This window comes from Anas acuta, chromosome 24, assembly GCF_963932015.1.
Source record: "Anas acuta chromosome 24, bAnaAcu1.1, whole genome shotgun sequence".
Taxonomy (NCBI): Eukaryota; Metazoa; Chordata; class Aves; order Anseriformes; family Anatidae; genus Anas; species Anas acuta.
In genome coordinates this window covers 5,874,047-5,890,526 of record NC_089002.1, presented here as the reverse complement: position 1 = coordinate 5,890,526, position 16,480 = coordinate 5,874,047, and the positions used below count along the sequence as shown (strand labels likewise).

The 16,480-nt window shown below is 48.8% G+C and overlaps 1 protein-coding gene and 1 long non-coding RNA gene across 4 annotated transcripts in view; one reads left to right on the top strand and one right to left on the bottom strand.

Moving 5' to 3' along the window:
- Positions 1 to 9,237, top strand: part of LOC137843993 (uncharacterized) — a 97,144-nt gene extending 87,907 nt beyond the window's left edge. Inside the window, exon 3 of one of the 2 annotated variants that reach the window (XR_011089765.1) lies at positions 9,063 to 9,237. This is a non-coding gene — a long non-coding RNA (uncharacterized lncRNA). Of the gene's footprint in view, positions 1 to 5,602; positions 8,055 to 9,062 lie in introns of those variants that run through there. The other variant, XR_011089763.1, reaches the window with a different exon arrangement.
- Positions 1 to 10,339, bottom strand: part of KCND3 (potassium voltage-gated channel subfamily D member 3) — a 110,226-nt gene extending 99,887 nt beyond the window's left edge. For both annotated transcript variants that reach the window (XM_068659846.1, XM_068659847.1), the window contains exon 1: positions 9,231 to 10,339. In XM_068659846.1, the coding sequence (XP_068515947.1) occupies positions 9,231 to 10,339 (1,109 nt within the window). The remainder of the gene's footprint in view (positions 1 to 9,230) is intronic.
- Positions 10,340 to 16,480: the final 6,141 nt, after the last annotated feature.

Sequence of the window (16,480 nt, the reverse complement as noted above, 5' to 3'; positions counted from 1 at the left end):
TGTGATCTTCAAGCTGTGCATTTATATTTTAAAGGCTGAAAGTGAACGAAGAGTTTATCTTCTGTTGTTTTCACGTCTGATGTGAAACCCTGCATCTACAGGCAAGATGAGAAAAACAGCAGCAATTTGGGTCTTTTAGGTGGCAAAGGGGAATCACGTGTACAGACAGAATAAAGCAGTTAGTATATGAAAAATAATTACCTGTAACAAAAAGCTAAGGGTACTTCAAAACGTTGAGGACGTGTTGTTTGGTTAACGGGAGCTGGTAAAAAGCGTGACAGCTCTCGTGCTGCTGGGTGCCGGGCGGGCTGGGCGAGCTCTGCCTGTGCCGATCGCTGCAGCACTGCCACCGCCGCATTCATTGCACCCTGTGTGTGCACGTTGTAACCTGCAGCTGCCGTCCACACGGCAGGATACATCACTTGAGTTGTTTGACCTTGTTATTAGGAGGCTCCCCGGCACCGTTGCACCGAGCCCTCTGCATCTCAGCGCTTAAGCGTCGGTTCCAGGGGCACGTAGCCCAATTCTGCAGGGTTACTCTCTTCAGAAGCAAACAATCCTTCTCAAGGGCTTTCTGGGGACATACATCAGCCAAATTTTGCAAAGTCCTGAAGGCAAAAAGCTAAAGCTGATCTGTGTTTTAATTTTGCTGCAGATGGCAGGGCAAGATGAAAGCAGCAGGCTTCCCCAGGCGATCTGCTCAATGGCTCTCTTGAATCCTCGCGGTGAAGAGCCTGCTCATGAAATGACTTTGAGTGGCTGCCCACTTTGGTTTTGTTGTTGTTGCAGATGCTTTTATAGGTGAGAGAGAATTCATACGCCAAGTGCTGGCCTCCATCAGGAAGAGCGACAGAACTGGCGGCGATGCCGCAGTGTTCGTCCCCAGACCCAAAGCCATGCAGAAAGCAAGGAGAAGTCCGTGAAGTAGAGCCAAAACAAAAGAATGAAATCACTAAAGAATGAGAGAAAGAAAGAGCCAGATGCTCCGGCACCATTTCTCAGGCTGCAAACCAAAACGAAAAGCCAGTAAAGATTTGCACCTTTTAAAGAAGTAATGAATTGTTTCCTCCTCTGGCAGGCAGTGATTTGACTTGCCACATGCCTCCTAGTAATTTCCCAGCAGGTTTTAATGTTGGAACAATGGCATTCTGCTAGATATTGATTTTAAAATAACTCTTCCACGCTTACTTGTAACCTTAAGAGGTGAATTACAGCCCTTGAATGCGCTCTAATGTAGCACTGGTAAATAGTTAAACAGACACGATCTGTTTCTGTGGGCAGTGCCCGTCCAGGAGCACGACCCACAGGGAGGACAGGCACCCCTTCCGCGGGGTGTTTGGGGCATAGCCCGGGACGGTGGCACCCGGAGCAGTGGCTGGGGGCTCCCACTGGGCCACATCGCAGGTGGCAGCCCCGTCGGGCTGGGGTTTGGTGTGTCTGGGAGCGCCTGGCTGCGCTTCTGCGGGAAGGCAGGATGCCACCGCTGGCTCTACGGGAAACATGAGAGCAATATTTTGCTGTAGGATTGTACGAAAGCTCTGAGGGAGTGGCACACAGCTGAGAAAACATGCGGCAGGCTGCCTGCCCAACGGAAAATATTAACAAATTTACAGTGGATGTGGTAGAGTTTGACAGAAAAAAAAAAAATCTGTGCTGGATGTCGAAGCGGTGAGAGCAGGAGGGCAATGGATAAATGACCTAATGGGGGCTCTTTCCTTCTGCACAGCCCCGGGGCTGCCAGACCCTGCTGCAGGCCTGGAGGGGAGCCGAGGCCGGGTCCTCCTGCGCCCGGGGTCATGCCCAGGTGCATCTTCTCAGAGCACTTCCCCGGGTAATGCAGGAACCAACAGCTAGGATCGGAGATCTCCATTTCTGAGGCTTGTGCTGCATTAAAAATAAATAAACCAGCTCCGTCCTCTGATAACACGCTGTGGCAGCTCCGTCCCTGTGCACTTCTGCATGGGTGGGTATGAAGGGCAGGAAGACACAGCCTGCATTAAATGCCAGCTGTACCCAGCCTCCCCCAAGCCCCGCAGAGCCGCACAGGTAACAACGGAGCTGTTCATTTAGGAGCCCTGGTACAGCCGAGGCTCTCTGCTGGAGACTCAAACCCAGCTGTAAGCGTGGTGGGTGCCATGGAAGATTGCTGTTGACACTAAGCTGAGAAAAGTTTCTCCAATTATCTTACAGCTTTCTGTAGCTTTCTGCCTTTTTTTTTTTTTTTTCTTTTAATGAGGTGGCCCCACCTGAGTGCCCAGGGTCACAGGTGTTCCCACCTTCTGTCTTCAGCTGCCCTGAGGGTAGGGATCCATTTAAATTAGCAACAAAAGCTGCCTCGTATCATTTCCTTAACATGAAAGTGGGCCAGGAGTTCTCTGCCACATTCCGCACCCCACACCAGACCCACGGATGCTGGCACTGGGGGGGCTTCGCCTCGGCTGTGATGTGAGCACTGGGCTGGAGGCGCTCCGAAATCCCCTCGGCAGTGCCAGGGAAGCCGTGCCTCTGCCCGCACTTCATGCTGAAAGCTGATTTCAAGTGCACGGGCTGCAGTCAGCCAAGAGACGTAATCAGTTCGGGCTAATTCGTTGCAGGGCCTTTAGCTTCCCCTCCCCTTGTGCTGCTCTCCTACTGGCAGTGGCTACTCTGTCCCCTATTTTCAGCTGATCGATGTAAACTAATTACTTTTACTGGGTCAGCGCTATTATGAAATTATCATTTTATGAGACTAAAAATAACTCCGATCCAAGTCAGCAAGCCAATCACTTCCCTTCATCTCGGGCAAAAATACAATGTTATCTTAATCTGCGTTTCTCAGGCACTCACTATGATGCAGGCTGGAAAGGGGAAAAAAAAGAAAGAGGAGCTAAGAAAAAATTCTTAATTCAGTTGCTAAAGATGCATCTCTGCCAAGGCTCCCGTTGGTAAATTTAGTAGACGTGTTATAATTTTAGACAGTACCATTACTCGACATTATTCAAATAATTTACTTCTCACACAATGACTTTACCTTAAAGGAAAGTTATTTTGTCTTGCCTATTAAAAATGGGATATTTGCACATATGTGCAATTGTTACAAATACCCAAAGCTACAAAAAATCTAAGGACAAATAAATTCCCTCTTTTTTTTTTTTTTTTAAGAAGGAGAAAAATCCCGTGAATTCTACTTGCCATGAGAATGAGTAAAGGTATTTTAATACTTCTGGGGTTCTGGTGAATACAAATAGCTCAAAAATGAGATGCTTGCCTGAGATTTACGTCAAGATAGCGAAGGAAAAAGGTTCCATCTGTAGTTTCTGATACAAAGACATTTCACACACAATATCTGTAAATCCATTAGGGGAAGAAAATTGATACACATTTCATATAAGATGAAGCTGGAGTCAAGAGAATGAAAGCTCAGGAAAATGGCTTCTTTGTGTAGCTCCATCAATTCATTGTTTGATTGGACTTTCTGTATATTAAATTCAAGCTATTCTCTGGCCTGTGGATATACGAATTGTTGACTGGGTAGGAAGTGGTGAGAGTGATGAAATTTTAGCGCCTTGCTTTACAAAGGAACCACCCCACATCTCATCTGTCTTTCCACTGATGATGGTAAATATGCAAAGTAGCATTTCTATTAAAGCAATTTTTCTGATTCGGTTTAATGGCAGTTACTGAAGTAGTGACACGCAAAATGTGATTACGGGGCCAAGCTGCAATCTTTCCAGAGAACCCGGCGTGGCAGCGCTCCAGAGATGATTTATTGTTTTCCTTACTTTGCAAACTCCTCTGAGTTTGCACGAAGGAGGGTGAATGAAGGTTATTATCAGCCCGAGTGGTTTCAGCACTTTGCACGGGAGGAGTAACTGCAAAGAGATCTCCTCGCACGGCGCTGGCAGCCCCTGCAAGCGATGCGGTCAGTGCGCCGGGAGCCTGCTCTCGCCCAGCTGTCAGCGCTTGGCAGTAAGCGCCTCGCGTCCCGTTTCACTGCTTCAATTTCATCCCGTTCCTTCTCCAGGGTAGAATACCAATAAAATAGCCCAAGAAATCAACACAGCTAATATCGTTTCTTTCAGAAACTCTTGATCAAGTGTCAGTTCTGCCTTGCTGTTTCGCTCCCCGCTTTGCACCCGCGGGGCACCAGCCAGAACAACGCAAATAAACCTGAACAGGCCCCTGCCCCCAAACCCCAGCTCCCTAAGCACCCCGATAATGACAACTGCAAGGAATTCCCAGTCCCACCCCAGGTCAGGCTGTTGACACAGCTAGGCCGGCACATGTTTTAGTGACTCCCTAGTGTTAACCTGGTTCCTTGAATATAAGCTATAGATGCATCCGTGCTGTCCCGGCGCATGCCGTGTATCTTTCCAGCTCCGTGCAGCTGAATCTGAAAGCCGGGTGCTGATCCCAAAAACATGGGATCAAAACCGTGCTTCTTGCAAATTATGAGGCCAGGGAGAAGACAGATTCTCCTAGGACCACCGTGAGGGTGGTGAGCGGTGGGAGCTCAGCCTTCCTTACACAACAGAAGATCATGCAGCACGGCCTTAAACTCCAGCCCAAACAAAACCCATCACAAATCTCTGCTCTTTGGTCACCCAAACTACTAGATTCGTGACACAAAGAACCCTGAGATCTTGACAGCTCCCTCAGGCTGTGACACAGGTGTTTCACCCTCCTGTGGTTGCAGCACGCTCTAAAATGCCATCAGGGACGCTATCTAAAATGCCTGCTTTAGGGCCACCAGCTCTGGGGCTGGGGTGGGTTTGGGCACCCCCGGCCAGGGCCCGGCTGTGGCGCCCCGGTGTGCAGCAGGGCGCGGGCAGAGGCAGACGCGGTGCTGCAGATCTCACCGCTGGGATTTGGAGCCCACGGTGCAGGTCGCAGATGCTGCCTGAGAGCCTGAAACATACTGCTGTTGTCAGGTGGAATGAAAACAGCTATAAAAAGCTTAGAAAAATACGCGCTCTGGGCAAAAACGGTTTGGGCTTTAGCAGCAGGAGAGAGGCGTAGCGCCGCAGCCTTGTTTGCAATGCGTGGCGGCGGGCGAGGACGCGTGAGGCTGGCCCATCCAAATCAAACTCCATTTAAAAGTAAATAAAAACAACAGGCTGGGAACAAAGTAACACCATTTATGATAATTAAACTGTCTCAATATAGATGTAAAACTGATGGCTACTGCATATCGAGGTAGTTAAAGGCAAGAGGGGGGCGGAAATGCTGCTGATGGGGACTGGCAGCGTGCTCCTGGGGCGGAGGGCTGGGGGGGCCAGGGCCTCCTGCAGAAGGAGGGGGGTGGCAAACCAAACGTTTATTTGACTGGTGCTTGAACCAAAGGCAGGAGAGAAGGTGGGTAGCTGCTGGCCTCTCGAGGAGAATGTTTCTGCATGAATTGGATAGCTGGTTTTGAATTAATTTTGAATAGTTGTTTCGGTAATTCAGATTGATTTAAGATGCACCCAAGAATAATGCTTTCATTATAAAACCTCCTGAGCAAAATTTAAATCGTGCTAAATTAAAAACAGCCTCTGTTAAACCAGGGCTGATGAGCACAGCAGAGGGATCAGAGGCGCAGGGTCAGTATAATTTAATTCCTTTGCTTTGTTTCCCATTCCAGAAAAGCTGTTGTACCTTTCTCCTTGGGCCGTTAGCTACCTAAGGAGCTGGCAAGTTGTCCGTCATTTCTCCCCGATTCGCAGAGCAGTGCCACCACAAGCTGCACGTACTCTATTATACGCGGTGCTTCACCCTCCAGAAGAAATGCATTTTCTTGCTTTTCCTTTACGGGTCAATCTGGGGATCGAGTTGTGTCTGTAGGAACCTGGCAGAGCAGCTCCTGCCTCGCGGCACAGCAGGAGAGCTCTGGGGCTGTGCACGCCCAGGTCCAGCCCTATTTGTGGTGGTAATGGGACAACCGTGCGCGTGTGTGCTTCAGGAAGACAGGCAGCTTGATCAGGAGCCCAGGAAATCACGGTGTATATATATTTAATATGAATCATGACTCAGATGCTCGGTAACACGGCCACTTAGCTCTGGCTGAGAAGCAGCAGGGTAAGGCCCTGTTCTGCGGGGGGCTGGGGAAAGCAGAGCTCGCTGCTGCACCACAGCCACGTCTCTCAGGCTTCTGAACAGCCCTGCCCTGAACGTGCCTCTGCAGGGAGCGAGGCAAAGCCTCCAGCCCTGGAGAACGAGCGGGGCTCCTCCAAAATGAACAGGCTTGCACCGAAACAAAGCTGATGCGAAACTGCAAGGAGCCAGGACAGTCAGAGCGATAGTTATCTTGGGAGGATGGGAGAGAACACCTCAGAGCGAAATTCTGAGCTACAGAAACAAAAATAAAATTAAAAAAACGGAAGGATTTTCATTTTTAGTGTTGTTTCTGTGCCTTTTGCTCAGAGGAAAAACCCTTTTGGAAAATTCTATATTACTATCGTGTACTAGGCTATAGCACAGAGGCCAGCTCAGACAAACTACCACAGCTTCCTTGGTTTCAACTGAATGAATTTAATTTACAGCAGCAAATATCTGGCTTGGATTTTTTATTTTAATTATTAACATTAGTCAACTGGAACATCTGTTAATGCTTTCCTAATGATAGCCTTGTTTTCTCATAGTAAGTAAACTTTTCCCTTTTATATAAATTGAGCTAATTTTTTAATGTCTCGGTAACACGGGAAAAGTTATCCTACGCTTTACAAATCGCTTTTATAAAGCACTCTGTCACAGAAAGAAATTACAGTGTCAGGAAAATGCTCAATTATCTGGGTTTAAATGTTTCAGGGTTCAAAACAAAAATATTTATGTATATACAGGTGTGTATGCATTTGAGTTAAAAACCCTTGCACTTTATAATTTCTTGTTTTAAATACCGGCTACATTTTAAAGACAAATAGCAGATAATATTTGAGATATTTATAAAAGCTCTGAGCATGGCTGAAATGGAAGCTGCTAATGGGCACCTGCTAAGGAGGCGAAGTCTGATGGAGCAGGGAGCATGGGGGGGACTCTGGCTGCGGTTTTGGCAGCCTCTGTGAGACGGGCATTGCCAGCGCTCTCATTAGGAACAAGATCCTTCCAAACACACTTAAACGATTTCTGAAGAGAGAAGCAGATGAAATATTGGGTGAAAATGCCAATTTGGAAAAGCGGAAAGGTTTTATGGGCAGATGAAGGGGAGCAGGGGGTGTTAACCGCCCACACCACAGGGTGCAAGGCAGGAAGATGGGGATGCCCCAGGGCCGGGAGGTTTCATCGCTGTGGCTCATTCATTTCGGGGCCGTGGAGCTCAGCCGGGGATGAGCTGGTGCTGGGGGCGCCTGGCTGCACCACTGCCACCCCAGCGTGCCTCTTGGAGGGACACAGGGAGCAGGAATCAGGGGCTGATAGCTCAGAGGAGCAACTTCTCTGTCTAGCAAGGGTTTTGGGCAAGCCAGCAGAGAGTGCTTGGCCTCTGGTCCTCAGTCAGGAAGGTGCTCGGTGCCCGATGAACATGGTCAGAGGCAGGCAGAGGCTGTCGGAGACCACAGGCTCTCCTCAGGGGCTGGTATCGCCCAGGTCTCGGTACATCTCATAAGTCTGTGAGAATGACACAGTCTGAGCTGACAGACTGTGTGCTGGAGACACCTCTTTTAGTGAAAATCCTGCAACAAAGCACCCCAAATCAGTAAGACCACAAGTTTAAGTTTAAGGCTTGGATAGCTCCTCATACGTCCCTTTCCAATGAACTCTTAAAAGCTCTGTTTAAACGTCTGTTTTTTTTTTTTTAATTTCTTGTCAACTCATTTAAAGCACTCGTTCATGTATAATTTCGGTGATTGCAGTGTACTGAGGACACTTCAAGTCCTCAGGAGCACTCAGTTTTCTCTACCCACGTGTTCAGAAAGGAAGGGAAAGAGAACGAGACCAAGTCACCACACAGACGGGAACAGGGACTTAATCGCACTCTAGAGCACATTCTGCATGTATTTTACAACAAAGTTTTGTTCCCAAGCAACCCCGAATGTTTCCTTGGCCCTAACTTTCTTGTGGCAAAGGTATAACGATGTACACGTGTGTGTTGGCAGAAAGATAGGTGCAGTCGTTGTTAAACAGAAACCAGAAAATCTTCCAGTGACTATGACAAACATCCACATTTTCTTTTAATGAAGAAATTCAGACTTGCAGTTGTCACATGCTCCGATTCTGTGCCTTTCTGACAGCTGAATTATGATTTTAATAATTTAAAAGTGCTACTGTGAGCCTGTCCATGCCTAATAGGCACAGAGAAGTGTTTAAAATCAAAAGCAGCTTAGAGAAGAAGTGGTCATTCCTGTCACCATATTACAGGGATGAGAATTGTCTACATCTGAGTGCTGAGCTGTGTGAACTCCCCGGTGGGAAAACTCTTTGCAAAGTAGCTATAAAGTTTGGGCATTGCCTACTTTCTTTTACGTAACCCTGTCAGGGTGAGGGGTTGGCCATTCTGACAAAGGTTTTCAAAGCACAAATCTGTAATTTCAGTAGAAATATCTGTGAGACAGAAATGAAATAGAAAAAAACAGTGCCCTACAGGCTACGTATCTGTTGCTTTGACTATATCATTACCTCTGTACCTGTCCATAGGAGTGTTTGAATTTCTAGTGCAACTGCTGTAGCATACTCCTATTAGTGTTTAAACTCAGCACTTAGCACAGACAAGAAGCCTGTTCGTTGCTAAATTAAGTAAAATATATATATTTTTAATATATATATATGTCCTGGAGACCACTGAGCATCTTCAGGAGCATAGCAACCCAAAACAGCCATTTGAATTCAGCAACCTGTAATTCCTGGCATGTCAAGCAAAGAAACTGTGACCGACATTGTGAGAAGAGACAAAACATACGTCAGCAATTTTGTGTAAAACCTACGGCTCAAATGAATGTCTGAAAAAAAACCCACAAGCTCCAGTTGCCAACTGCCTTCCACTCATGTTATCTTTGCTTCAAAATGAGTGCAAAACAGGACCTACTGTTCACAGCCCTGCTTCTCCTGCATCCATCTACCATTGTGCCAAGCATTTGTCAAGTGGGTTTAAGTACCTTTCCTGTTTTATTCAGGTTTTCAAAAGCATGAAATCCAGAAGTTGTCAGGCAAAGAACAAACAAGTCCTTAACAATTCCATTCCCTTTTGGAACATGCACCCAGAAAAATGCTTAGGAGTAACTGAAGTCAAGCTCCCAGTACATGCTTGCCTGCTGCTCAGTAAGAGAAAAAGTAATACTCACCCAAGTGTTGTCATGGTTACAATAGTGTACCAAAAGGAAGCAGGAATACTGGTGAATTTGCTTGCTGAGGACCCTTTCTCTGCATAAAACATCACAGTTGCAAAGATGATAATTGCCATAGTGAGGGAAAAGAGGAGAAAGCCAAGCTCGGAGGCACAGCTCTTCAAAGTGTAGCCCAAGATTCTTAAGCCTTGGGAATGGCGAGAGAACTTGAAAATCCTGAAAACCCTAAAAACCCTTAGTGTCACAAAGGCTCCACTGACATCCTCGTTGTTGGTCATCACCAAGCCAATGTAGTATGGCATGATGGCCACCACGTCGATGATGCTCATCACGCTTCTGATGAACCTGTAGCGACTTGGGGCCGCAAAGAGTCTCAACAGATACTCTACTGTGAAAATCATCACACAAGCCGTGTCCAAGCAAAAGAAAGCCACAGCGTATCTCTCCCCACATGGAAGCTCCTTGTTTCCAGGCACCGTGCCACAAGGGACAGTTTCCACGACATTAGTGATCACAGAGACAGCAATAAAGAAACCGGTGACGTAGTAAAAGACTAAGGCTAAGGTGCTGGTGTGGGGGTTCTCGAAGGCTCGCCACATGGTCTGCCGGAAGCTCAGGGATGGCATGGACCCTTCTTGGTTGTTTTCTGAGTCGTTGTCATCCATCAGCCGCTCTGCATTCTCCCGCTTTCTGTCCTTGTACTCTTCGTAGCAGCAGTCCCCGATGATTTCAGGGAGGATCCCATAGAAGGCAAGCTCTTCATCGTAGGCAGAGATGCACTCGTACCTGGGATAGTGCAGCTTGCCAGTTCTATAAAAATTTAAGATGCACCTGAAGACCTCAGGGTCCCGGTCAAAGAAGTACTCCTTAGTGTCTTCGTTGAAGAAGAACTCCTTCTCGGTGCTGCCCAGCAGAGTGTCCGGGTATCTCTCAAGTGTAGTCCTCCAGGTCTGGAACCTCCTGCCACTCACGTTGAGAATGATCAGCTCGTCCTGCCTCTTGTTTTTCTCTGTGGGAGCCAGTGGCATGGGACAGTTGGCCACTGGCATCCATCCTATGGCAGCTGCCCTGGCAAAGGGCAGCCACGCTGCCACCCCTGCTGCCATGCTGACCCCAGGCCTTGCTACTGGAGAAGACACTTCGGCTGCTTCGGAGACCTGTCCCAAGTCAGATCAGTTCCATCTGCAACACAGAACAAAACCAAACACAACACAAAGTCAGGCAGGGTGTCTTGCTCCGTTGTGCTAGAGTTATAGATCAGCACGTTCACAAGAATTTAGAACAACCGGCTCGCCCTCGTCTCCTGTTTGAAGAATGATGTTAAACAAGGCACATGATAATCAGCTCAGCGAGGTTATGGCATTATTATGGATTGAAATTTTGAATAGCAAATGATTCCTCATTAAAAGCATTTTAAAAGTAGCATAAACACAGTAATTTATATTTGCTTCCTTACAAACAAGACTAATCCGTGATTCCCCAGGTGTAAGTCTCGTGTGCTCATCCATTTAACTACAGCTGTCAAGAAAGAGCTGGGAGCTCCACTGAAATCAGCCTGCAGTTCACCCAGCGAAATCATGTCATGAAAAGCCACTATTGGCCTGAGCTGGGCTTCCAGTCTTAACAAAGTTCGATATGTAATGAACCTGAACATCATCAGTTGAAAGAAGCACAAAATCTTCTCTGGTTTTCATTAATTTTCTTCCACATTTAATTAAAGACCTGGGCTCAGCAGCAGTATTTTGCTGCTCTCTTGGATTTAGGGATGTGTTTTAGTGTTGTGAAATCTTGCACCCTCCACTGGCCCAGGGGAAAATTCTGACTTTTGCAGGAATGTTGCTCAGAATATCTGAGCATCTGTAGGCTGAATCCCACGTGTGCAAGTTTACGGACCTTCCAGCAGGGACGTGTGTCAGTGAAGGATGTGCACTCTGGATTATGCTACCAGCTGAGTACCAAGAAAATCAGAACGGGGAAGCCTCCAAACCCAAGGTTTGTTCCAGCAGGAGGATACCTTGGCTGTTGCCTAGCAGGCAGAGACAGAAGTCCTTCAGGCTAAGAACTGAAGGACTATTAGGCTGAAGTGAAATATGTTCAATGCACTCTTGATTTTTAGACGAAAAATATCCCAAGTTGTCCAGATCCTCAGCCACTGGAAATCAACGTTCTCTTGAAATTATAGCATTTATTTGTGGTTCTGATCTGGCCATGAATTTTTTTTCTTTTTGGTCTTTGGTGATGGTTCTTAGAATATTTTACTTGTGTTTTAACTCATATTTACTCTTACTTCCCTAATGTTTTTCAAACTCTACCATAAAATTGTCTGGAGAAAGGTACCATTATCATATAAGATGCATTAGGGGCCCTATCAAAAGTCAATTTATCAATGGAGATTCCATTGATTCCACTGACTCAGGCCCTCAAAGCCTAATTATATCCTCTACATGATAGCCTTCTATGCGATTTTACTCTGAACTTTTTTAATTATATGAAAGCTGCCATTCCAGCCAGTAAGGCTGCAGCATTATTGATTTCAACAGCCATCAAAATACTGAATAAAAAATGATGGAATCAATCTGTGGTGAAAATGACTGAACTGCTCCCAGAAATGCTCTTCCTCCTCAGGACACATTAACATTCATCACCTTAATGTGGAGCATCTTTCTGAGCAATTTTACTATCTAAAGGACAACTGAAATCCCTCGTGCAAGCATCTTACTGCTGCTGGAAGAGGTTTTGTAATTATGAAGCATACAATAATCCATAGTGATGCTTATCCCAAGGAGACACTTTGCTTATACACCAAGCCAATATCCCACAACATTTTGCTATAAAGGATTGTTCAATATTACTATGCACTATTTTTTCTCCTTCTCCTAAAGAGCGAATTTGTTGCATCAGTCGTGCCAGACTGACAGCCCTGGAGACCAGAATCCTTTTTCCATGGAAGAGGCAGAGCACAGCACTGCAAACTTTCTCTGCACTACTTTGAAAACATGCCCGAGTCTTTAGCTGGAAGGCAATCTCCAGGGGCTTAGGCAGCAGAGCTGCCGATTTCTTTTAGCAGCAGTGGTGGATTTTTAACTTTTATGAAACACTGCGTTAAGAACAGGACTGCAAAACAGGAGGCAGCGAAGTGACGGCCATCCCATTCATTAACCACTGAATATACACAGGCAAACAGCGAAGAGACAAAGATAATGCATCCTGTCCCTAATTTCCCTGCTGGTAAACTGTCTTCTGTGCTTTTTAATTTCAATTAGCGACACCAGCACAGCCATTCTACCAGGACTGATTGGCGATGTACAGTGACCTGAGCAGCTACAATACACTGGATCCTCATCTTCCCTGATTTCTCTGGGGAACCTTATTAGAAATCTCTTCTGTACTTATAACTTTGGTTGTAAATTCCAGGTTACCTACATTAGCTGCTGAGGCACTATAAATACTTCACATATAATTGTTCTAATAAAGCACTGGTAACTCATAAGTGACTTACACGTTTTTAAATCATTTTTTAAAGATAAAATGGGTCTTTCTATGCTAGCAGTATGTGTGGGGAAGCTATAAATATCTTAGCCATGAAATGGACAGGAGACTGAAACAAAAGAGAAGGGTATTCTTCATAGAAGTTTAGATCCCATTTCTCTGTGACAAAGAAATGCAGCTGGTTAAGAAAACTTAGTGCTTCATTTTCAAAGTTGCATTAATCTGCCCCTTTTGATCCTCAAAATGCTCAAAAATACATGTTTTTTCCAGCTGTAAACTGGGTGTCTGTAAGGAAGGACTGAGAGGGAGAAGAATAATCAAATCTCCTATCACAAAGGTTTTGTGTTTTCTTATCCATGAATCTTTGAAACTCCACCCTGCCCCGAAATGAGACAAAATTAAAAGAGGTAGGACTGGATTTGGAATTCAGAGCTGCACAGACCACGCTAGGTACAAACAAGGAAACAAACAACAACAACAAAGAGTTAAATAATTTATCCATAAAATATGGAAAGAAGCCTCCTTTTCTGCACACCAAGCCTGGGTTTCGGTAACTGCTACCCATTCTCTTCAGGTTGGAGAGCAATTGCCTGGGCTCAAAATATACCGTACAGTTGACTGAGTCTCTTCAGCTCGCGTAGGAAACAGACACGCTTCAGTTCTAACAAGCATGTATTTGCCTACACACACATTTTGAATTTTAATTACTGTAATTTCAACATGTAATTTGGAAGGAACTAGTTAACAAAAGATCGGTTGCCTGTTGGTGCCACTTAGAAGACCTGGTACACAAAATAATTTGCTTCCTTCTGACTTAAAGTCAGCATCTGTGAAGAAAATGATCCTTTTACTCCGGATACTTTGACAGAAAAGCTGTGCCCTGACCCCTCCGGCTCCCCAGGACTCCAACCCCGGCTGCTGCCTCCCGACCACCTCTGGCTGTCGCAGCGCCAGCTGGCTTCGCTGCCACCGTGGTTTGATCCCAGTTTCAAAACAAAAACCTGGCATGCACTGCTAGATCAATACAGCTCTGGAGGAAAACTTTAGAGAACAGTCATTTCTATTTACCTAAAGGGTCAAGAAATAAGCGATGGGTTCTTACCACATTAACTTCCACTGGCAATGCCATACTTAATAAGTGCCTCTTCAGAAGCTCACAAAACCAGAAGCAAAATAAAAATCTCATCGTGTCTCCCTTTCTGGAAGCAGACCGGGATGATTTAAAATGACTGATAAGCATGTGAGTTTGTCGATGAGACGCAATGCTAAGGGGGGCGAGGAGCCTTCAGACCGTTTGTTCTCTCCTTTTCTATCCTTTGTTGGGTCAGGCTCAGACAGCAAAGATGCTCTTGCTTAAAAGCAAAATATGTCAGAGCTTCAATATCCTCTTTCGGTCACATATTCCTTTCCCTTCCCAGCCACATCAGATAATAAAACTTTCTGCAAAGCATTGGCTCCCTCAGCCAGCTGGAGAGATCTGGGGGCAAAAGCAACAGGCTTAGGATGAAGGCACGCCAACTTCTCCCCGCACCCGGCTCGCAGGACGCCTTACCTGGCCGGGAGGATGCTCGGAGCCCCGGAGCGGGGCTGAGCCTGGGCAGCTGGAGGAAGGGGAGGAAGAGGGGGAGCAGTCGCTCCTCCGGCTAAAAGGTGAGCTGCGCTGCCTGCCTCTCGGCTCCCTCTCTAAACGCAGTCAGAAGCGATCAGAAAACGCGATCATCATCGTGGAAGTATATATAGAGAGATGACTAAACAGCTGCTCTCTCATCGCAGCCGAGCCCCAGCCTCTCCAGCCGCCGCTGCTCCCCCCCCAGTGCCGCCCCCGGCCGCCCCCTGCCCTCGGAGCGGCCCCGGGGGCAGGGCAGGGGCAGGGGGCGAGGCGCAGCCGGACCCCGACAGCCCCAGCCCGGCTGCAGCGGGGCCGGGCAGCACCGAGGATGGGAGCCGCTCCCCGGCCCCGGGAGCCCACGGCAGCCCTCGGCGGGGGCTGGAGCACCGGCAGCGGGTCCTCTCCCTCGCTGCTTTCCCCCCACCCGTCCCCCCGACCCCCCGCCCCGCTCCGCTCTCACCGCTCCTCGCCGCCTCGGCACCTCTCAGCCGCGGCCAGGAGTCGGGCTCCCGGCGCTCGGTGCCGGCATCCTCGCCCGGCTCCCCGGCTCCCGGCGGGGCTCCCCGCACCAAATCCGGGAGCGGAGCGGCCGAGCCCCGCCGTGCCGGGCAGCGCGGGGCAGGGACCGCGGCACCGAGCGCACCCCGGACACGGGCACCGGGAGGAGGGGACGGGGGCGCGGCGGGGGCAGAGCCGCTCCTGCCCCGAGCCCCCCACCCACCCCCCGGCCCCGCCTGCAGCCGAGCCGTCCCCTCCATCATCCCGGTGTCCCCCCCACCACCACCACCACCTCACCTCCTCCGCTCGGCGCCGCTCCTCGCCCCGCCGCTGCCGGCCGCGGCCGCTCGCCGAGCGCCGCCGCTGCCATGCGGCTGCCGGGAGCGCGGAGCCGCGGGGGCGGGCGCGGGGGGGAACGGGGCGGGGGGCGCGGGGCGGGGCGGGGGGGGCGGCATCAGCACCGCGGGCGGCGGACAGCTCCGGGAGGGGGGGCACAGCCGGGGGCGCCGGGGTGCGCTGGGGGGAGCTCGGAGCCGGGAGGGTTCAGAGCCGGGGGGGCTCAGAGCTGGGGGTCTCAGGGCCGGGGGGGTTCAGAGCCGGGGGTCTCCTCGCCCCGTGTCTCCCCCCCGGCCGGTCCCGGCGGCCGGGGGTGTCCGCGGAGCCCCCGGCGGGGTGGTGGTAGCTGGGTGGGCTGTGGGGGGGTCCGTGCAGGAGCCCCGGGGAACGGGGCCGTGCGGTGGCGGCAGCGAGCGGGGGCAGCTTCCCGGGGATTTCGTGCGGCGGTGCTGTAACAGGCTCCTAAAACGGGCCCGAATTCCATTTAAAACTCACACACACGCACCAAACACACCAAAAGAAAGCAAAACAAACCAAAACAAACGCAGCCAACCCACCAACCGACCAACAGATCCTCAGATCCTCCAGATTTCCTGGGAAATACAACCTGGAAGCTGAGAGCAGCGCCCCGACCCATCGGTCCTCTGCCTCAGCATCCCCTAATCCCCGATAAGTCACTGCCAGTATTATTAAAGACCAAACAGTTTTCTGGATGGCAGGTCACGGGTGGTCCTCCCCCAAAACAATTCCCCGCAGCGATGTTTGTGTTTCAGTCCCTTCGGGCCAGGTGAGGAGGTCAGGCAGAAGCTGTGTTATAACTGTTAGAGTACAGGCACTACAACTGCACATGCAGAGCTGCGTACAAAGTGAGTCCTAAAACTTCCATGGGAAACTTTGGGTGGCTGGATGCATTTAGGCACATCAAAGGGCCCGAAATCCGTCTTTGCTAAACGGCTTCAGAACTTTACTCTTAAAAATGCTTCCCGTATCTCCACTTGCTCTTTGCCTCTTGTAGATGCACAGAAGAAAGTAAAACCAGAAATGTCATTTGGCTTTAGCTGGTATAAAAGATTTTTCTGTGATTTCCAATGTCATTGCTTCATAAAGCTGCCTCTCTGCTCTCGCCCAGGCGTGCTCTGGCCTCCCTCTCTGCGAGCTCTGGCCTGGCTGTGATCCTGAATAGCTTTTCCCCCATGACTCGGCCCCCTTTTAACTTTCGATCTCTATTAAAAAGCTAATTTGGGAACTCTTTTTTAATGCTCCCAATTTTGTATTTTTAAATAGAGTCTGAAAGTCAAAAGCAAGCTAGCTGCAA